At 43.0% G+C, this 13,291-nt stretch overlaps 1 protein-coding gene across 2 annotated transcripts in view; it reads left to right on the top strand.

Moving 5' to 3' along the window:
* The window catches only part of USP24 (ubiquitin specific peptidase 24), an 86,183-nt gene that overhangs the window by 15,375 nt on the left and 57,517 nt on the right, over window positions 1–13,291 (top strand). For both annotated transcript variants that reach the window (XM_068140671.1, XM_068140670.1), the window contains exons 2-13: window positions 800–965; window positions 1,943–2,010; window positions 3,511–3,654; window positions 4,128–4,250; window positions 5,226–5,261; window positions 5,832–5,897; window positions 6,445–6,510; window positions 7,268–7,342; window positions 8,281–8,439; window positions 9,553–9,667; window positions 11,471–11,574; window positions 12,745–12,852. In XM_068140671.1, coding sequence (XP_067996772.1) covers window positions 800–965; window positions 1,943–2,010; window positions 3,511–3,654; window positions 4,128–4,250; window positions 5,226–5,261; window positions 5,832–5,897; window positions 6,445–6,510; window positions 7,268–7,342; window positions 8,281–8,439; window positions 9,553–9,667; window positions 11,471–11,574; window positions 12,745–12,852 — 1,230 coding nt within the window. The remainder of the gene's footprint in view (window positions 1–799; window positions 966–1,942; window positions 2,011–3,510; window positions 3,655–4,127; window positions 4,251–5,225; window positions 5,262–5,831; window positions 5,898–6,444; window positions 6,511–7,267; window positions 7,343–8,280; window positions 8,440–9,552; window positions 9,668–11,470; window positions 11,575–12,744; window positions 12,853–13,291) is intronic.

The following is a 13,291-nucleotide window of genomic DNA, read 5'->3' as shown; positions in this document are numbered from 1 at the left end:
AAATGTATAACTTGTCCACTCTTCTGATTTGGCACTGCTGAGGCGAGTTACCTCATATGACACTTAGCAAGGAACGTGGGGCTGCTTCGGTCTGCTGCTTGTACACAGAAATAGCTGCTGTTCCGTGGCACTAGCAAAGAAACCTGTAAAGCTTAGCTGCAGGCTTTCCCTCTTTGCCCCTCTGAACATTTTCCAGTAAGTCACTTTGACTTGAGGAAAAGGACAATTATAGTTTCTTTGTTGGACAACTCGTATTTGAGTTGTAAATTTTTCTGCAGGGAATTAGCTAGTGAAGGGAAAAAAAATCCTGCTGTACTGGATTGGTGTCTTGTGTTTCCTAATGTGAGCAGTGATGAAATTGGCCTCCTTTAAGCTGTTCCATATTAAGCTGTTCCATATTCTACAGCAGTTGTTGAACAGAGGATTAAGATGCAGATCTATGAAGATCAAGGTTTGAGCTCTACGGTCTCACAGGGACTGGAAGTACTTATCACTGGGCTCTAGGATCTGATATGCTAAGGAACAAGATTTGTCACTTAAATAGGCAATTAGCTAGCAATTAGTTGTGTAAACATAGTAGTTATTACCTACACCAAGTACATAAAGGTATGTAATCCCTTCAATTCAAATTGAAATATTAAGTTCTGCTTTGAAGAACATAAGGAGCCTCAGGGCTGTGGAGAATTTGTCACGCTTGTTACGAGCACAGTGGCAGTTTGTGAAGCTGCTAAGTCCTTTAAAGTGTGTAGGAGAGAAGGAGAGAAAAACTGTTTCACTTGAACTTCCTTTTTATTCACAGAAAAATGATGAAAATGGGAACTGCTCTGGCGAAGGTATTGAGTTTCCAACCACTAACTTGTATGAACTGGAGAGCAGAGTCTTAACAGATCACTGGTCCATACCGTATAAACGAGAAGAGTCTCTGGGCAAGTGCCTAATTGCATCCACCTACCTAGCAAGGCTGGGTAAGTTCTCTTTCTACACACACAAAGATGATTTGTTCAGTGGATTTCAGCAACACTGTGGAAGGCAGTTGTGTCTTTTGTACTAATCTTGCAGTTGTTTACTTAGCAGCCTGCAGGAAGATCACATCTCTGTGCCAGCAGTTAACAGTGAACTGTTCTACCCAGTGCTCTCAAAAGGAATGTTGTGTCTTTTTCTTTTCCTTTCTCTGAAGTAATTTGTTTACTCCAGCTTTATTTTTCAAGTGGAGCACATGTTTCTTCATGTTCTAATGATTGTAGGAATTACTGGCTTTTTTCAGAGCTGAATTACTGACTCCTTGTTTCATTGTGCTGGTTATTTTCCATGAGTAAAAACAAGCTGTCATCTAAATCCATGCTGTACCAGGCTTGTATAACTGGTTGCTTTTTCCCTAGTGAAATGCTTGTACTGCATTAGCCATGAATCTGGCTTCTCTGGATTCAGTACTTTGGCATTAAGAGGCCCAACAACTGCTATATAATGAGAGAGCAAGGTAGTTTTCCCATCATGTCTGGTGGCAGATTAAGGGGGTGTTATCATCTGTTGGAAGAATGGAAGTTGTTAGGTGATTCTAGTTTGCTGCTTTGTTTCTAACATGTGTTAAAAGGCTGTGCTTAGATGTGGGGTTGGGAATTGCTGTGAAGCATCAGAAGTGATCTGAAGTTAGTGTAACTCCTAAACTTTGAAGGGAGAAATACACATGGTGCTAATAAAGCTTGAAGGGTAAAAGATGGGACATTGGGAAACCTTATTTCCAAAAGGCAAACAGTCTTGGCTCAACACTTTTTTGTGGCTGGAGAAGCATACTAGTGATGAATGAACAGTAGCACATTTTTCACTGCTGGGTTTGGTTGGTGTTCCCAGTAACTTGCAATGAGGTCCCTTGAGCTAATCTTTAAAAGTACCCTTGAAAAAAAACAAAAAGAAACTTTACAAAAGTTCTCTCCTTTCTGTAAAGGGCTTTCTGATTCTGATGAGAATTGCAAGAGGTTTATGGACAGATGCATGCCTGAAGCATTTAAAAAGGTAAGTAGGTACCGGAGACCTCTTCAGTGTTCTTTTGCATTGTTCATGGTGGAAATGGTGTGTAGCCAGGGTAACCAGTGAGTGGGTTCTTGGATTAAAATCATACTCAAGATTGTTTTTCTAGATTGAAGTCATACATAGACTTAGATTAAAATCAGACCAAGGCCAAGTTCTGCAGCTCTGGACAGTTCTAGCCCACAGGTTTTTGTTTTATTTGGTTTTCTTTCTTTAGTGAAGAGCTTTGTAGTAATTAACGGAACCTAAAGGCAGCTTTAAAGGCCCTTGGATACAGCCATTAGTGGCAAGTTCAGAATCAGATTTCCTTTAACCCTACTCTTTCTGCTCCTTCTTTGGAGGGCTGCTAAATTCTTTCTTAACCTCTTTTCATCATCTGTTTAGAATCTGTCTTTCCCTTCAGTGCTTACTGTGCCCCTCTGGCTGTTCTTCTCTGGGTGACTGTGGACTTTCTCTACAGAGCTCCCCAAACCAATTCTTTTTTCCCCTATTTTTTTCATCCATTTTGGATACTTTCTGAATTTCTTGCCCAATTTTTAGCCCATATGCATAAAAACATACATACATCTTGCAAAGTCTTACTTGGTCCTAATCCTTAAGATACTGAGAATATTGAAGTAAGCTAGAAATTTAAAGGGAGAAAAAAAACTCCTTTTCCATTTGCCTCTTAAGAGTTATTAACCTTATATGCAGTGCATTTTAAATCACTTGAGGGCTTTTTGCATATTAAATAAGCAGTGTAGATTGCTCCTCCAGCAGGATAATCTGTAAAAATCTAAGTTCAGGGTGTGCTGAATTAAAATGTGCTGAAATATTTGCAAGAAGCTCTATTAATGGCACCCAAAAAAGAAAAGCAATTATATTTGAAGTATGAAGCTTTTAAACTGCCTGTGTTCAGGCCCAGCTAGGAGCAAATAAATCAAGTTTTCAGGTGGAAGCTTCGTGTCCTTTATAAACAACCACATCAGACCAGATTTAAAGAACATGTTTCAGTAGGTGGGAAAGCAGCTTTAAATCCCTCTCTCTTCGTGGTGCATGTTCTTTTGTTTTGCGATAGAAGCAGCTTACCAAGTGTGAATTGGTAAATGGTTATTAGAGCTGAATCAGTGCAGCTCTGTGGCACGCCTGCTTGAAGATTTAATAGTTGTGTGTTCAATCTGCAGACAAATTAGTTCCATATTAGCTGTTCTTTGCAAAGGTTACAGTCTTCACCAGTGCATGGAAATGGGAAACAGTTTGCTTTTGGTTCATTTTATTTGCTGTCATAAGCCATGATTTAAGGTGTTCTTCAATTGCATCAGCAATTTAATTAACTCTTAAGCTATTAGTGCAGGAAAAGCAGCTGAAAAACATGCCAGACAGTGATTAGTACATTCTAAGGAAACATTTGCTCTGAAAACAGTTGATAAATTTCTCCTGGTTTGTGATTGTGCTCAAACTTCCAAAAAATTCCTTTTGTTTGCTTCTTTGTTTGTTTATTTTTAGCTGTTGACATCCAGTGCTGTTCACAAATGGGGAACTGAAATCCATGAAGGAATATACAACATGCTTATGCTGCTAGTGGACCTGGTTGCAGAAAGAGTGAAACAAGATCCCATTCCTGTGGGCCTGCTCAGTGTACTTACAATGGTACTTGCCTCTCTGATGCAGTTTCTATTATCTGGGTATTTGGCATTTCCTATTTATGCTGCTGATGCTTTTTCTAACTATTTGAGTTGTGGTGTATGGTCTTACAATCTGCAGCCATTGCTTGCTGTAGATTTTGAACACCCACTATGCAGTTCATGAAGTGGTGGGTGCTGAAATCGTACCTGTTGTCACTTCACTGTTTAATTTCTAGCCTGGTGCTTTGAGTTTGTCCCCCCCTTTTACAAATACCTGGTTCACCTGGGTCTTGGATGTTGTCTGTAGAGAATGGGAGTTTCAGAATGCTTTATGCAATGAAAACTGAGAGGGAGGAGCAGGGGGGTCTGGGTTTTTTTTTTTGCTAGCTTTAACTATGCACCAGGAGAATGCTCAGTTGAAAGTGTCAAATGTTATCAAGATCACTTTTGAGAGTGGCATCAGCCCTGTTGGTCATTGCCATGTGCTTCTCTTCCAAGGCATTTAACCCTGACAATGAATATCACTTCAAGAATCGAATGAAGGTGTGCCAGAGAAACTGGGCAGAAGTCTTTGGGGAGGGGAACATGCATGCTGTCTCACCCATATCCACTTTTCAGAAGGTGAGCATGGCCATCCCCTAAAACCTGTTGCAGAAAAGACTGTTTGATTAGTAGTCATTTATAACACAAGAAAGCTGAAGTGCATCACCAGGAATTACAGCAAATAGAACCTTTGTTCTGTAGGAAGGAGTTTGTCCTCTCAGACTGTCCCAGTTCTCTAGTAGAGGCTGGATTTAGGAATTGGTGTCCTTTCACGTCTGAAGTAGCACAGCAATCAGAGGGGTAGATGGGCTGTAACTAAGGACTGGCATTTGCTTGGCCACTGAGTATGAAATAGTGAGACACTAGAGCAGTTTTCCCAGGGAGGTGGTAGAAGCCCCATCCCTGGAAGTATTTAAGGCCAACCTGTTGTAGTGTGAGATGTCCCTGCCCATGGCAGGGGGGTTGGAACTAGATGATCCTTGAGGTTCCTTCCAACCCTAACAATTCTATGAAATGCCCAGCATAACTCAAAGCATTCAGCTCTTGCTGACAGCCAAGGATAGGGCTATCTTCAAGTCAGGCACACTGGCAGAGTGGCAGTTCTTGAGGTTTGCACTGTCTTGCCACAGTTGTTCCAGATGAGTAGGTCTAAAAAAAATCATCGGTGGAGTTGATGTCGTCTTCAGGAAACAAGTTTGTAGCTGTAGGAAGAAAACGCTGCTCTGGGAAAGGTTTTTCAGTAATGTTCCACACACTAATGTGCTATAAATACAGCTGCTTCTGAGTCAGCAGCCACAGCATGTGCTGTTGCCACAGCACATGGTCAGTGATGTCAAGCAGAGGCCAAAAAAGGATGATGCCAATGAGAACCAAGCAGGGCTCCAGCTAGGCTTAGGGAAGGAGCTGTTAGAAACACTTTGTTGTTTAATTTGAAGTAATAGTTCATGCATTTGAGATGTGGGGTAGAACCTGTCTGTCCAAGTCTCTGTTTCAGGAAACAAATGTTCAGCATTGATATGACAGCAGCTAATGTGTCTGTTTTAATTGTTCAAGGAACCGCACGGGTGGCTGGTGGATCTGGTAAACAGGGTAGGTAAATACAAACCAAGCAGAACTGTTACTTGTCATTTAAATTCACTGGCCTCCAGAAAGAATTTCTTTTCTTCCTCACCACTGTCTTGTTCTTCCACTCTTCATTTTTCTGTCAACTACCCAAAAGTAGTTTTAAGATTGTAACCCTGTCTGCATGTAAGGAAAGGGCCTTGCTAAATACCTAATCTTGTTGTGTTGCTGCTTTCTCCCTTGAGCACCTTGGCCTTAATATGATAGCTATGACTAGTGGAAGTTGAGGGCTCAGCTCTGGCTGCAGTGCTGTTTCCCAATCAAAGGCCAGTCAGCTCTTGCTTTGTGGTTTGGCTTTCTCCCCTCTATTCATTTTTACCCAATGCAGAGTTTCAGCCTGATCTTTAAACTGATACCAGGTATAATTACACTGCATTCCCCAGTGTGCCTCTGAACTCCCATGAAAACATAAAGCTTATGTTGAATGTGATGTAAAGGATATCTCTAAAGGGACTGACAATGGGGTATTTTCTAGAAAGCTGATTTTAAGCTATAATACTGTGGCTCACTAGCATAATATTGATTATTTTATTTCAGTTTGCAGAGCTGGGTGGATTTTCAGCAATTCAATCCAAACTCAATTCAGAAGATATTGAACTTGGGGTGAGTTCATCTTCTGTCTCAATACTTCTCCCTTTTCTGTTTCCTGATGATAGGTATCACTTGAAAATCCTGATTGGAGAGATGTTGACATGTATATGAAACATTAACAAAAGCCTTCCCTCACTTAATGATTTGGGAAGGAAATTTGTTGTATGGCTTTAACCCTAACTCTTGCATTTACACTTTTCATTGCTGTGGAGAGCAACCAAAATGTGATGTACCCTCTTCCATTCTGTTCATTCCTCTGACTGAAACAGGAGCACACAGAGAAGAGTGCGCAGAGACCAAGATTGGTGAAAGCTAGGAAACAGTGTATTTTTTCAGGCAAAAATAACACATCCTGTATGCTGTGGAGTAAAATCACTTTCCTAAACCAAGAGTTGTTGTAAGGGACTTGTGCATCATAATCAATTTCCAGCAAATGACTGGAATTTACTGTATGAGGTAACTGATACATAGTCACCTCAATTTTCTTTTGAGGTATAGGAGACTAGCTCTGAAAAGATCTCCTCTGTGTGAGCCTCCATTCTTGCTGCGTTTCTTTCAGGCAATCTCGGCGTTGGTTCAACCCTTTGGAGTTTGTGCAGAATACCTCAACTCTTCTGTAGTACAGGTAAAATGCCTTTGTCATGAGTTACCAGAGGAGTGAAAATTACTTTACAGCTCTGTGCTGGTGTGAAATTGGTGATCAGTTTGTAAAGCCTTCGAAACTTGTTGCATTAAAGCATGAGAACACTTCTGAGCATGCTGAGGGTGATGGATCAGTTTTTAAGCACAGCGATCTGCAGTCGGGTATCTCTGTCTGCAGCAGTGAGAAGCTTTGCTGCAGCCATTAGTAAGCTAATGGGAAAAGAGTCTGGCCTGATGGATGGGGTTTGAGTTTAGTTTAACTTTCTGGCTGTGACCAAGCGCACAGATATGAGACTTTACCGCGGAAAAAGCGTGGTACAAGAAAAAAAACGATCACCATATTTATGCAAATGTATTCCAGGCTTCACACCTGCACTCACTAACAAAAAACGGTGCTTTAATAAGCTTATATTGGAAGAGGAGGGAGTTTAGAAGCCACTGGGAGTCAGAGAGGCACATGCATGTAGTAATTGTTGCATTTTGAAATGTTGTTTTGGTTAGCTGTGGGGTTTTTGCAAGCCTGCATTAGAGAGGTCTGAAATGGGTTCTGACTCTAATTGTTTCTTTCTCTGCACCTACCTAACAAGGTAGGTCTCTGTGTGTCGTAGGTGTTGCTTTATGTCTATGATAATTGTGAGCTTCCAGCTAAGTATTTCATTTTGCTGCAGCCAGATCTTCTGAGTGATGTAACTGATTTCAGGAAACAAAATGATTGTCATGCCTTTTCTCACCTTCCTTAGCCCATGCTGGATCCAGTCATTCATAAAATGATTAAATATGTGCAGAATGTGGAGGAGAAGGACTTGAAAGACAAGGTAATGGTTGATACATTAAATATTTAGGAAGCATGTACTGTGTGTCTTGGAAGTGTTGGCATTGTAGACTAGGTCAATAGCTTTATTTACACTGACTGAAGTAGAGCCTGTTCTGAATCCTGACTGAATGGCAGAGGACAAAATCCATTTACTCAGTTCCATTCAACACCCTTTGCAGTAGATATCTGATGTTATGATCCCTTCTAAAATACTTTGCTGCTCTTGCTATCAAATGGGGTTTTATTGGTGTCCCTTCTGAAGTGTAGGGAATGCTCAGTTCTCTAATTGACTTCAAGATGCTTATTGACTTCAATTGTTACAACTTATGTGCATCCAACTGTGGCATCAGCTCTGTGTTGCTGAGAATTTGGTGACTGATAAAATGTCAGTGCAATTTTTGACTACTTCTTCTCCTACCCTCAATTTGGGATTCAGTTCTATTGGATTTGGGCTATTCATTTTTCTACTTAGATTTCAAGTGTTAACTGTAAACTGGAAAATATGCTTAGATTGTCACAGAACCCTAGAATGGCTCAGGTCAGAAGAGACCTCAGAGATCATCTACTCCAAGCTCCCCACCATGGGCAGGGACACCTCTCAACTACAGACTCAGCTGCTCAAGGCCTCATCCAAACTAGCCTTCAACACCCCCAGGAAGGAGGCATCCATAATGTCTCCAGGCAGCCTATTCCAGAGTCTCACCACCCTCCTACTGAAGAACTTCTTCCTAAGCTCCAATCTAACCCTGCTCTCCCTCAGCTTCAAACCATTCCCCCTTGTCCCCTCTCCAGACACCCTCATGAAAAGTCCCTTTGCAGCCTTCCTGTAGGATCCCTTCAGGTTCTGGAAGGCAACTCCAAGGTCTGAAACAGAGTAGCCAAAACAGCAATGCTTTTATTTGTCCATTTTTTGGTTTGTTTTTGTTTTGTTTCAAACAGAGGCTGGTCAGCATCCCTGAGCTCCTGTCCGGCATCAAGCTGCTGTGTATGCGCTTCCAGCCTGACTTGGTGACAGCGGTGGATGACTTACGCCTGGACATCCTGCTGCGCATGTTAAAATCCCCTCACTTCAGTGCAAAAATGAATTCCCTCAAAGAGGTAGGATTGCATTTTGTGGGCACTGAAGAGCTTCTTCCTAAGGTTCTGTCTACATCTCTTCTCCATAAGCTTCAAACGGTTCCCCCTTGTGCTGTCTCTAGACACCCTCAGGAAAAGTCCCTCTGCAGCTTGCCTGTAGGATCCCTTCAGGTAGTGGAAGGCAGCTCTAAGGTCCCCCTCAAGTCTTGTCTTCTCTTCTCCAGGCTGAACAACCCCATCTCCCTCAGCCTGTCCTCATAGCAGAGGTGCTCCAGCCCTTAGATCATCTTTGTGGCCTCCTCTGGCCTCACTCCAACAGCTCTGTGTCCTTCGTGTGCTGGGGACACCAGAGCTGGAGGTGGTATTGGGAATGGGGTCTCAGCAGAGCAGAGTCAAGGGTCAGAATCCCCTCTCTTGCCCTGCTGGCCACACTCCTCTTGCTGCAGCCCAGCACACAGCTGCCTTCTGGGCTGCATGAGGGCACTGCTGGCTCATGGGGAGACTCTCAGCAGCCAATGTCCCCAAGTCTTTTTCTTCAGTTGCTGAAGCTATGGAAGTGTGGCTTCTAAAGGCTTTTTCAGAAACATGCTCTGGTCTTCCTCCCTAGAGTGAGGAGCATGTATCAGTTTTGTATTGGATAAAAAATAGGACACTGGTTTGAGCACAACAAGCAGAAGCCTGAGCTAACCTACTTCTGCTCTCTGTAGAAATATACCTGTCAGCACAGCTTTTCTGTGTCTCATTGGGAATAAAAATCTGCTGCATCAGAGACTGATGACAAGGAAGTGTTTCTGGTTAGGAATTTACCTCTAAACAGTTTAGTGAAAAAAAAAACAATAAACCCAGCCAAACAAAACAAAACCCCCACCAAAAAAAACAAACCAAAAAACCCCTCAAGAAACAACCAACCAACAACCCAAAACCCAACCCAAACAAAAAAACCACCAACAGCCAACCAAAAAGAAAAACCCTCCAACAGCAACCAAGCAAAAACCATTCCAACACTTCCTGTGCTCAAAATACTTCAGAATTCACCCTTAAGCCTTGCAGTAAGGCTTTTGAGTAGATTTCATTGTGTGCCTGCATAATGGTTGTGGGAATCATCATCAGACTCTTGCACTCTGCGATTTCTAGGTAACAAAATTGATAGAAGACAGCACCGTGTCCAAGTCAGTGAAGAATGCAATAGACACAGACAGATTGCTGAACTGGCTGGTAGAAAACTCTGTCCTGTCAATTGCTTTAGAAGGTAAGCACTTTCACAAAGACCTCTGACATGTGCTTCAAACGGCCTGCACTGAAAATTTTCACCTGTCTCTTTCAATATATTTCAATGTCTAATGGAATGCTAACTGAAAAGGACTTCAAAGGCTTTGTCCTCTTCAAAATAGAGAGGAAAACCCTGCACTTTCTGCTACTATCTTCTAGTCCTCTCTTTGATGTCTGTGTCTTCTCCTGTATCACAGAATATTAGGGGTTGGAAGGCACCTCCAGGGATCATCCAGTCCAAGCCCCTTGCCAAAGCAGGATCACCTGGGGCAGGTCACACAGGAACACAAACTAGGCGTGTCTAGAAAGTCTCCAGAGAAGGAGACTCCACAACCTCTCTGCTCCAGGGCTCCAGCACCCTCACCATAAAGAAGTGTCTTCTCATGTTGAGGTGGAACCTCCTGTGTGCCACCTTGTATCTATTGCTCCTTGTCCTATCACTGGGCACCACCACCAAGAGCCTGGCACCTTCATCTTGACACCCACCCCTCAGATATTTATAGATGTTGATCAGATGCCTTCTCAGCCTTTTCCTCTCCACACTAAACAGCCCCAGGGCTCTCAGTCTTTCTTCATAGCAGAGATGTTCAAGTCCTCCAGTCATCCTTCTAGCCTCCATTGGACTCTCTCCAGCAGATCCCTGTCACTCTTGAATTGGGGAGCCCAAAACTGGACACAGTATTGCAGGTGTGGTGTCACCAGGTCAGAGTAGAGGAGAAGAACCTCCCTAGACCTGCTGGCCACACTTTTCTTAATGCTCCCCAGGATGCCATTGGCCCTCTTGGCCACAAGGGCACATTGCTGCCCCTGCAGAACTTGCTCTTTGTGAGGACTCCAAGGTCTTTCTCCATGGAGCTGCTTACCAGGAGGTGGGGTGTTTACGCTCAGTTTAGCTGTGTATATTGTTAGCCCCTGGAAAATAAAAGGAAATTTGGGGCTGGTTTTACACACAGTAGGGCCCTATAGGTGTGAACAGCTATCATAGAATGATTTGGGCTGGAAGGGACCTGAAACATCATCTAGTTCTAACCCCGCTGCCATAGCCAGGAACATCTTCCACTAGACCAGGTTGCTCAAAGCATCATCTCACCTGGCCTTGAACACCTCCAGGGAGAAGTCATCTGCAATGTATAATGTACAACAAAGAACAAGCTGCTTCAAAATAAAAATAGAAGTGACAGAGTTGTCTGTAGCAGTAGAGAAAGACCTTTCAAATGAAGTTAACTTTATTCCTCTCCCTTTTAAAAAGAACTAGTCTATTCTCACCCATTTCATGTGTCTAATACTGGGTTTAGTATATTGCTGGAGCATGTCCAGAGAAGGGCAACAAAGCTGGTGAGGGGTTTGGAACACAAGCCCTGTGAGGAGAGGCTGAGGGAGCTGGGGTTGTTTAGCCTGGAGAAGAGGAGGCTCAGGGGAGACCTTATTGCTCTCTACAACTCCCTGAAGGGAGGTTGTAGCCAGGTGGGGGCTGGTCTCTTCTGCCAGGCAGCCAGCACCAGAACAAGAGGACACAGTCTCAGGCTGCACCAGGGGAGGTTTAGGCTGGAGGTCAGGAGGAAGTTTTACACAGAGAGAGTGATTGCCCACTGGAATGTGCTGCCCGGGGAGGTGGTGGAATCGCCATCACTGGAGGTGTTCAGGAGGAGACTTGACAGGGTGCTTGGTGCCATGGGTTAGTTGATTAGGTGGTGTTGGATGATGGGTTGGATGCGATGATCTCAAAGGTCTCTTCCAACCTGGTTTATTCTATTCTATTAAGTTGCCTACCTTTGTTTTCTAGGTAATATAGACCAAGCACAATACTGTGATCGTATAAAGGGAATTATTGAACTGCTGGGCAGTAAATTATCTTTAGATGAACTCACTAAAATTTGGAGAATTCAGGTAAGTACCCAAGACCAGGCAGGTGCTTTTAGACTGCCTTACAAAAGCAGCCATTCTAGTGGTGAGACTGGGGGTTTTGGGGTTTATAATTGTAGACATTTCTTTATTGCACTGTGGAGGTGTTGAGATTTGAACAGCATAATTAATGCAAAGGCTTTCTTCTGCTCCTTCCTTTACTGTTTAAAATCAAGTGTTGTGGCAAGTTCTTGTGGCACAGCTGTTAAATCTTAAGATGAAGTTCAGGTCTTTTCTAACAAGTATTAAAGGACTGCAGAAGCGTTTGAGTTTGGAATAAGAGATTGTCAGCCTGAAGTAGGTGACAGAATGTTTGTCTAGACCAAAGACTGTGCCTAAGGATATTAACTCCTGTGGCTGGAGGTAAAAAATTTGAATACCTCTCACAGTGTGGCTTTAAAGAGTCTGGCCTCAGAGGGTATGAATTCCCTCACAACTTCCTGTCCATGCATGCAGTTGACTGACAAACCATCTTTTCACGTTCACTTTGTGTGTGTTCAACCTGTTGCTGTGTGGGGGAGGTGGTTTTACTGCTCAGTGCAAATGGCAGGTGGAAATGACAAGCAGAAACAGAAGCTTCCACTGCAGGAAATGGTTTTCTCCTCTCTCCAACTGTTGACGTTTTAGACCAAACTCCTTGGACGCTGTCAGATCCGCAGTGTGTGCAGGCATGGTAGGCAGTCTTGTGTGCTTAGTAGAGCTGCAGTATGATTCTAGCTCACACTTTTATTCCACCCCCCTTCTGGCTTTTGTTACCATGGTGCTCCCATCAAGTGTGGGAGGAGATTTTGTATTGCTCACTTTTGAGTAAAGCCTGAAAGTGTCAGGGATGGAGCCCCCCACACATGAACTGAGCCAAGCGATACAAATGGTGATGTTTGTGTTGCTGGCACCACACCTTCCAGTGGTGTGAGCCACTGCACCATCTGCAAGCTGCCAGACTAGCTTGTTCTTCCCTGCTGCAGAACTACTTCCAAAGACCCCCTCTGCAGAGAGAAGCAGAGACAGCTATTCATTCCAACCTTGTGTTTCTAACATACCAAAAGCTGTTACTCTTTCTCATAAGTATGAATAATAGGATAGAGCTTACATTTAGGTGTTTCTCAGTCTCATTTGGTATAAAGACCTCCTTTGTGTTTTGATTCCTTTTTTCAGTCAGGACAATCCTCCACTGTGATTGAAAACATCCATACCATCATTGCTGCAGCTGCTGTAAAGTTTAGCTCTGATCAGCTCAACCATTTATTTGTTCTAATTCAAAAGGTAAGTTTTCGTATGACTTCACATCATGCCATAAGAAGAGAATTGATGAGACATTGTGCATCCATCCTTGCAACCAAAAGGCAAATGCCTGGAATACATTGATACTTTTCTAGAGAAATATAAAACTGGCAATAAAAAAATAACATTCTCAATACTGATTTTTTTCCTTGTTAGCCTAGAAGTGTGATTTGCTGCTGTATTGCTAATGTATAGACAGTGCTGAGGTACTTAAAGTGAGATTTTTATCATCATATTTAATCTCTTGTAGTCTGTCTTTGAAAAAGAGTTGGGCAAATTACAGTTGTAACTCCCAATAGAATCACAGAATGGCTCAGGTTGGAAGGGACTTGTGTGATCAACTCCAACCTCCCTGCCGTGGGCAGGGACACCTCTCAAGTAGACTCAGCTGCTCAAGGCCTCATCCAACCTGGCCTTCAAC

The sequence above is a fragment of the Melanerpes formicivorus genome, unplaced genomic scaffold, assembly GCF_026170545.1.
Source record: "Melanerpes formicivorus ecotype bairdi unplaced genomic scaffold, bMelFor1.0.p_v2 SCAF_7, whole genome shotgun sequence".
In the NCBI taxonomy this organism is placed as follows: Eukaryota; Metazoa; Chordata; class Aves; order Piciformes; family Picidae; genus Melanerpes; species Melanerpes formicivorus.
Note: the sequence above shows the minus strand (reverse complement) of the source record. Positions and strands in the feature narration are given on the sequence as shown.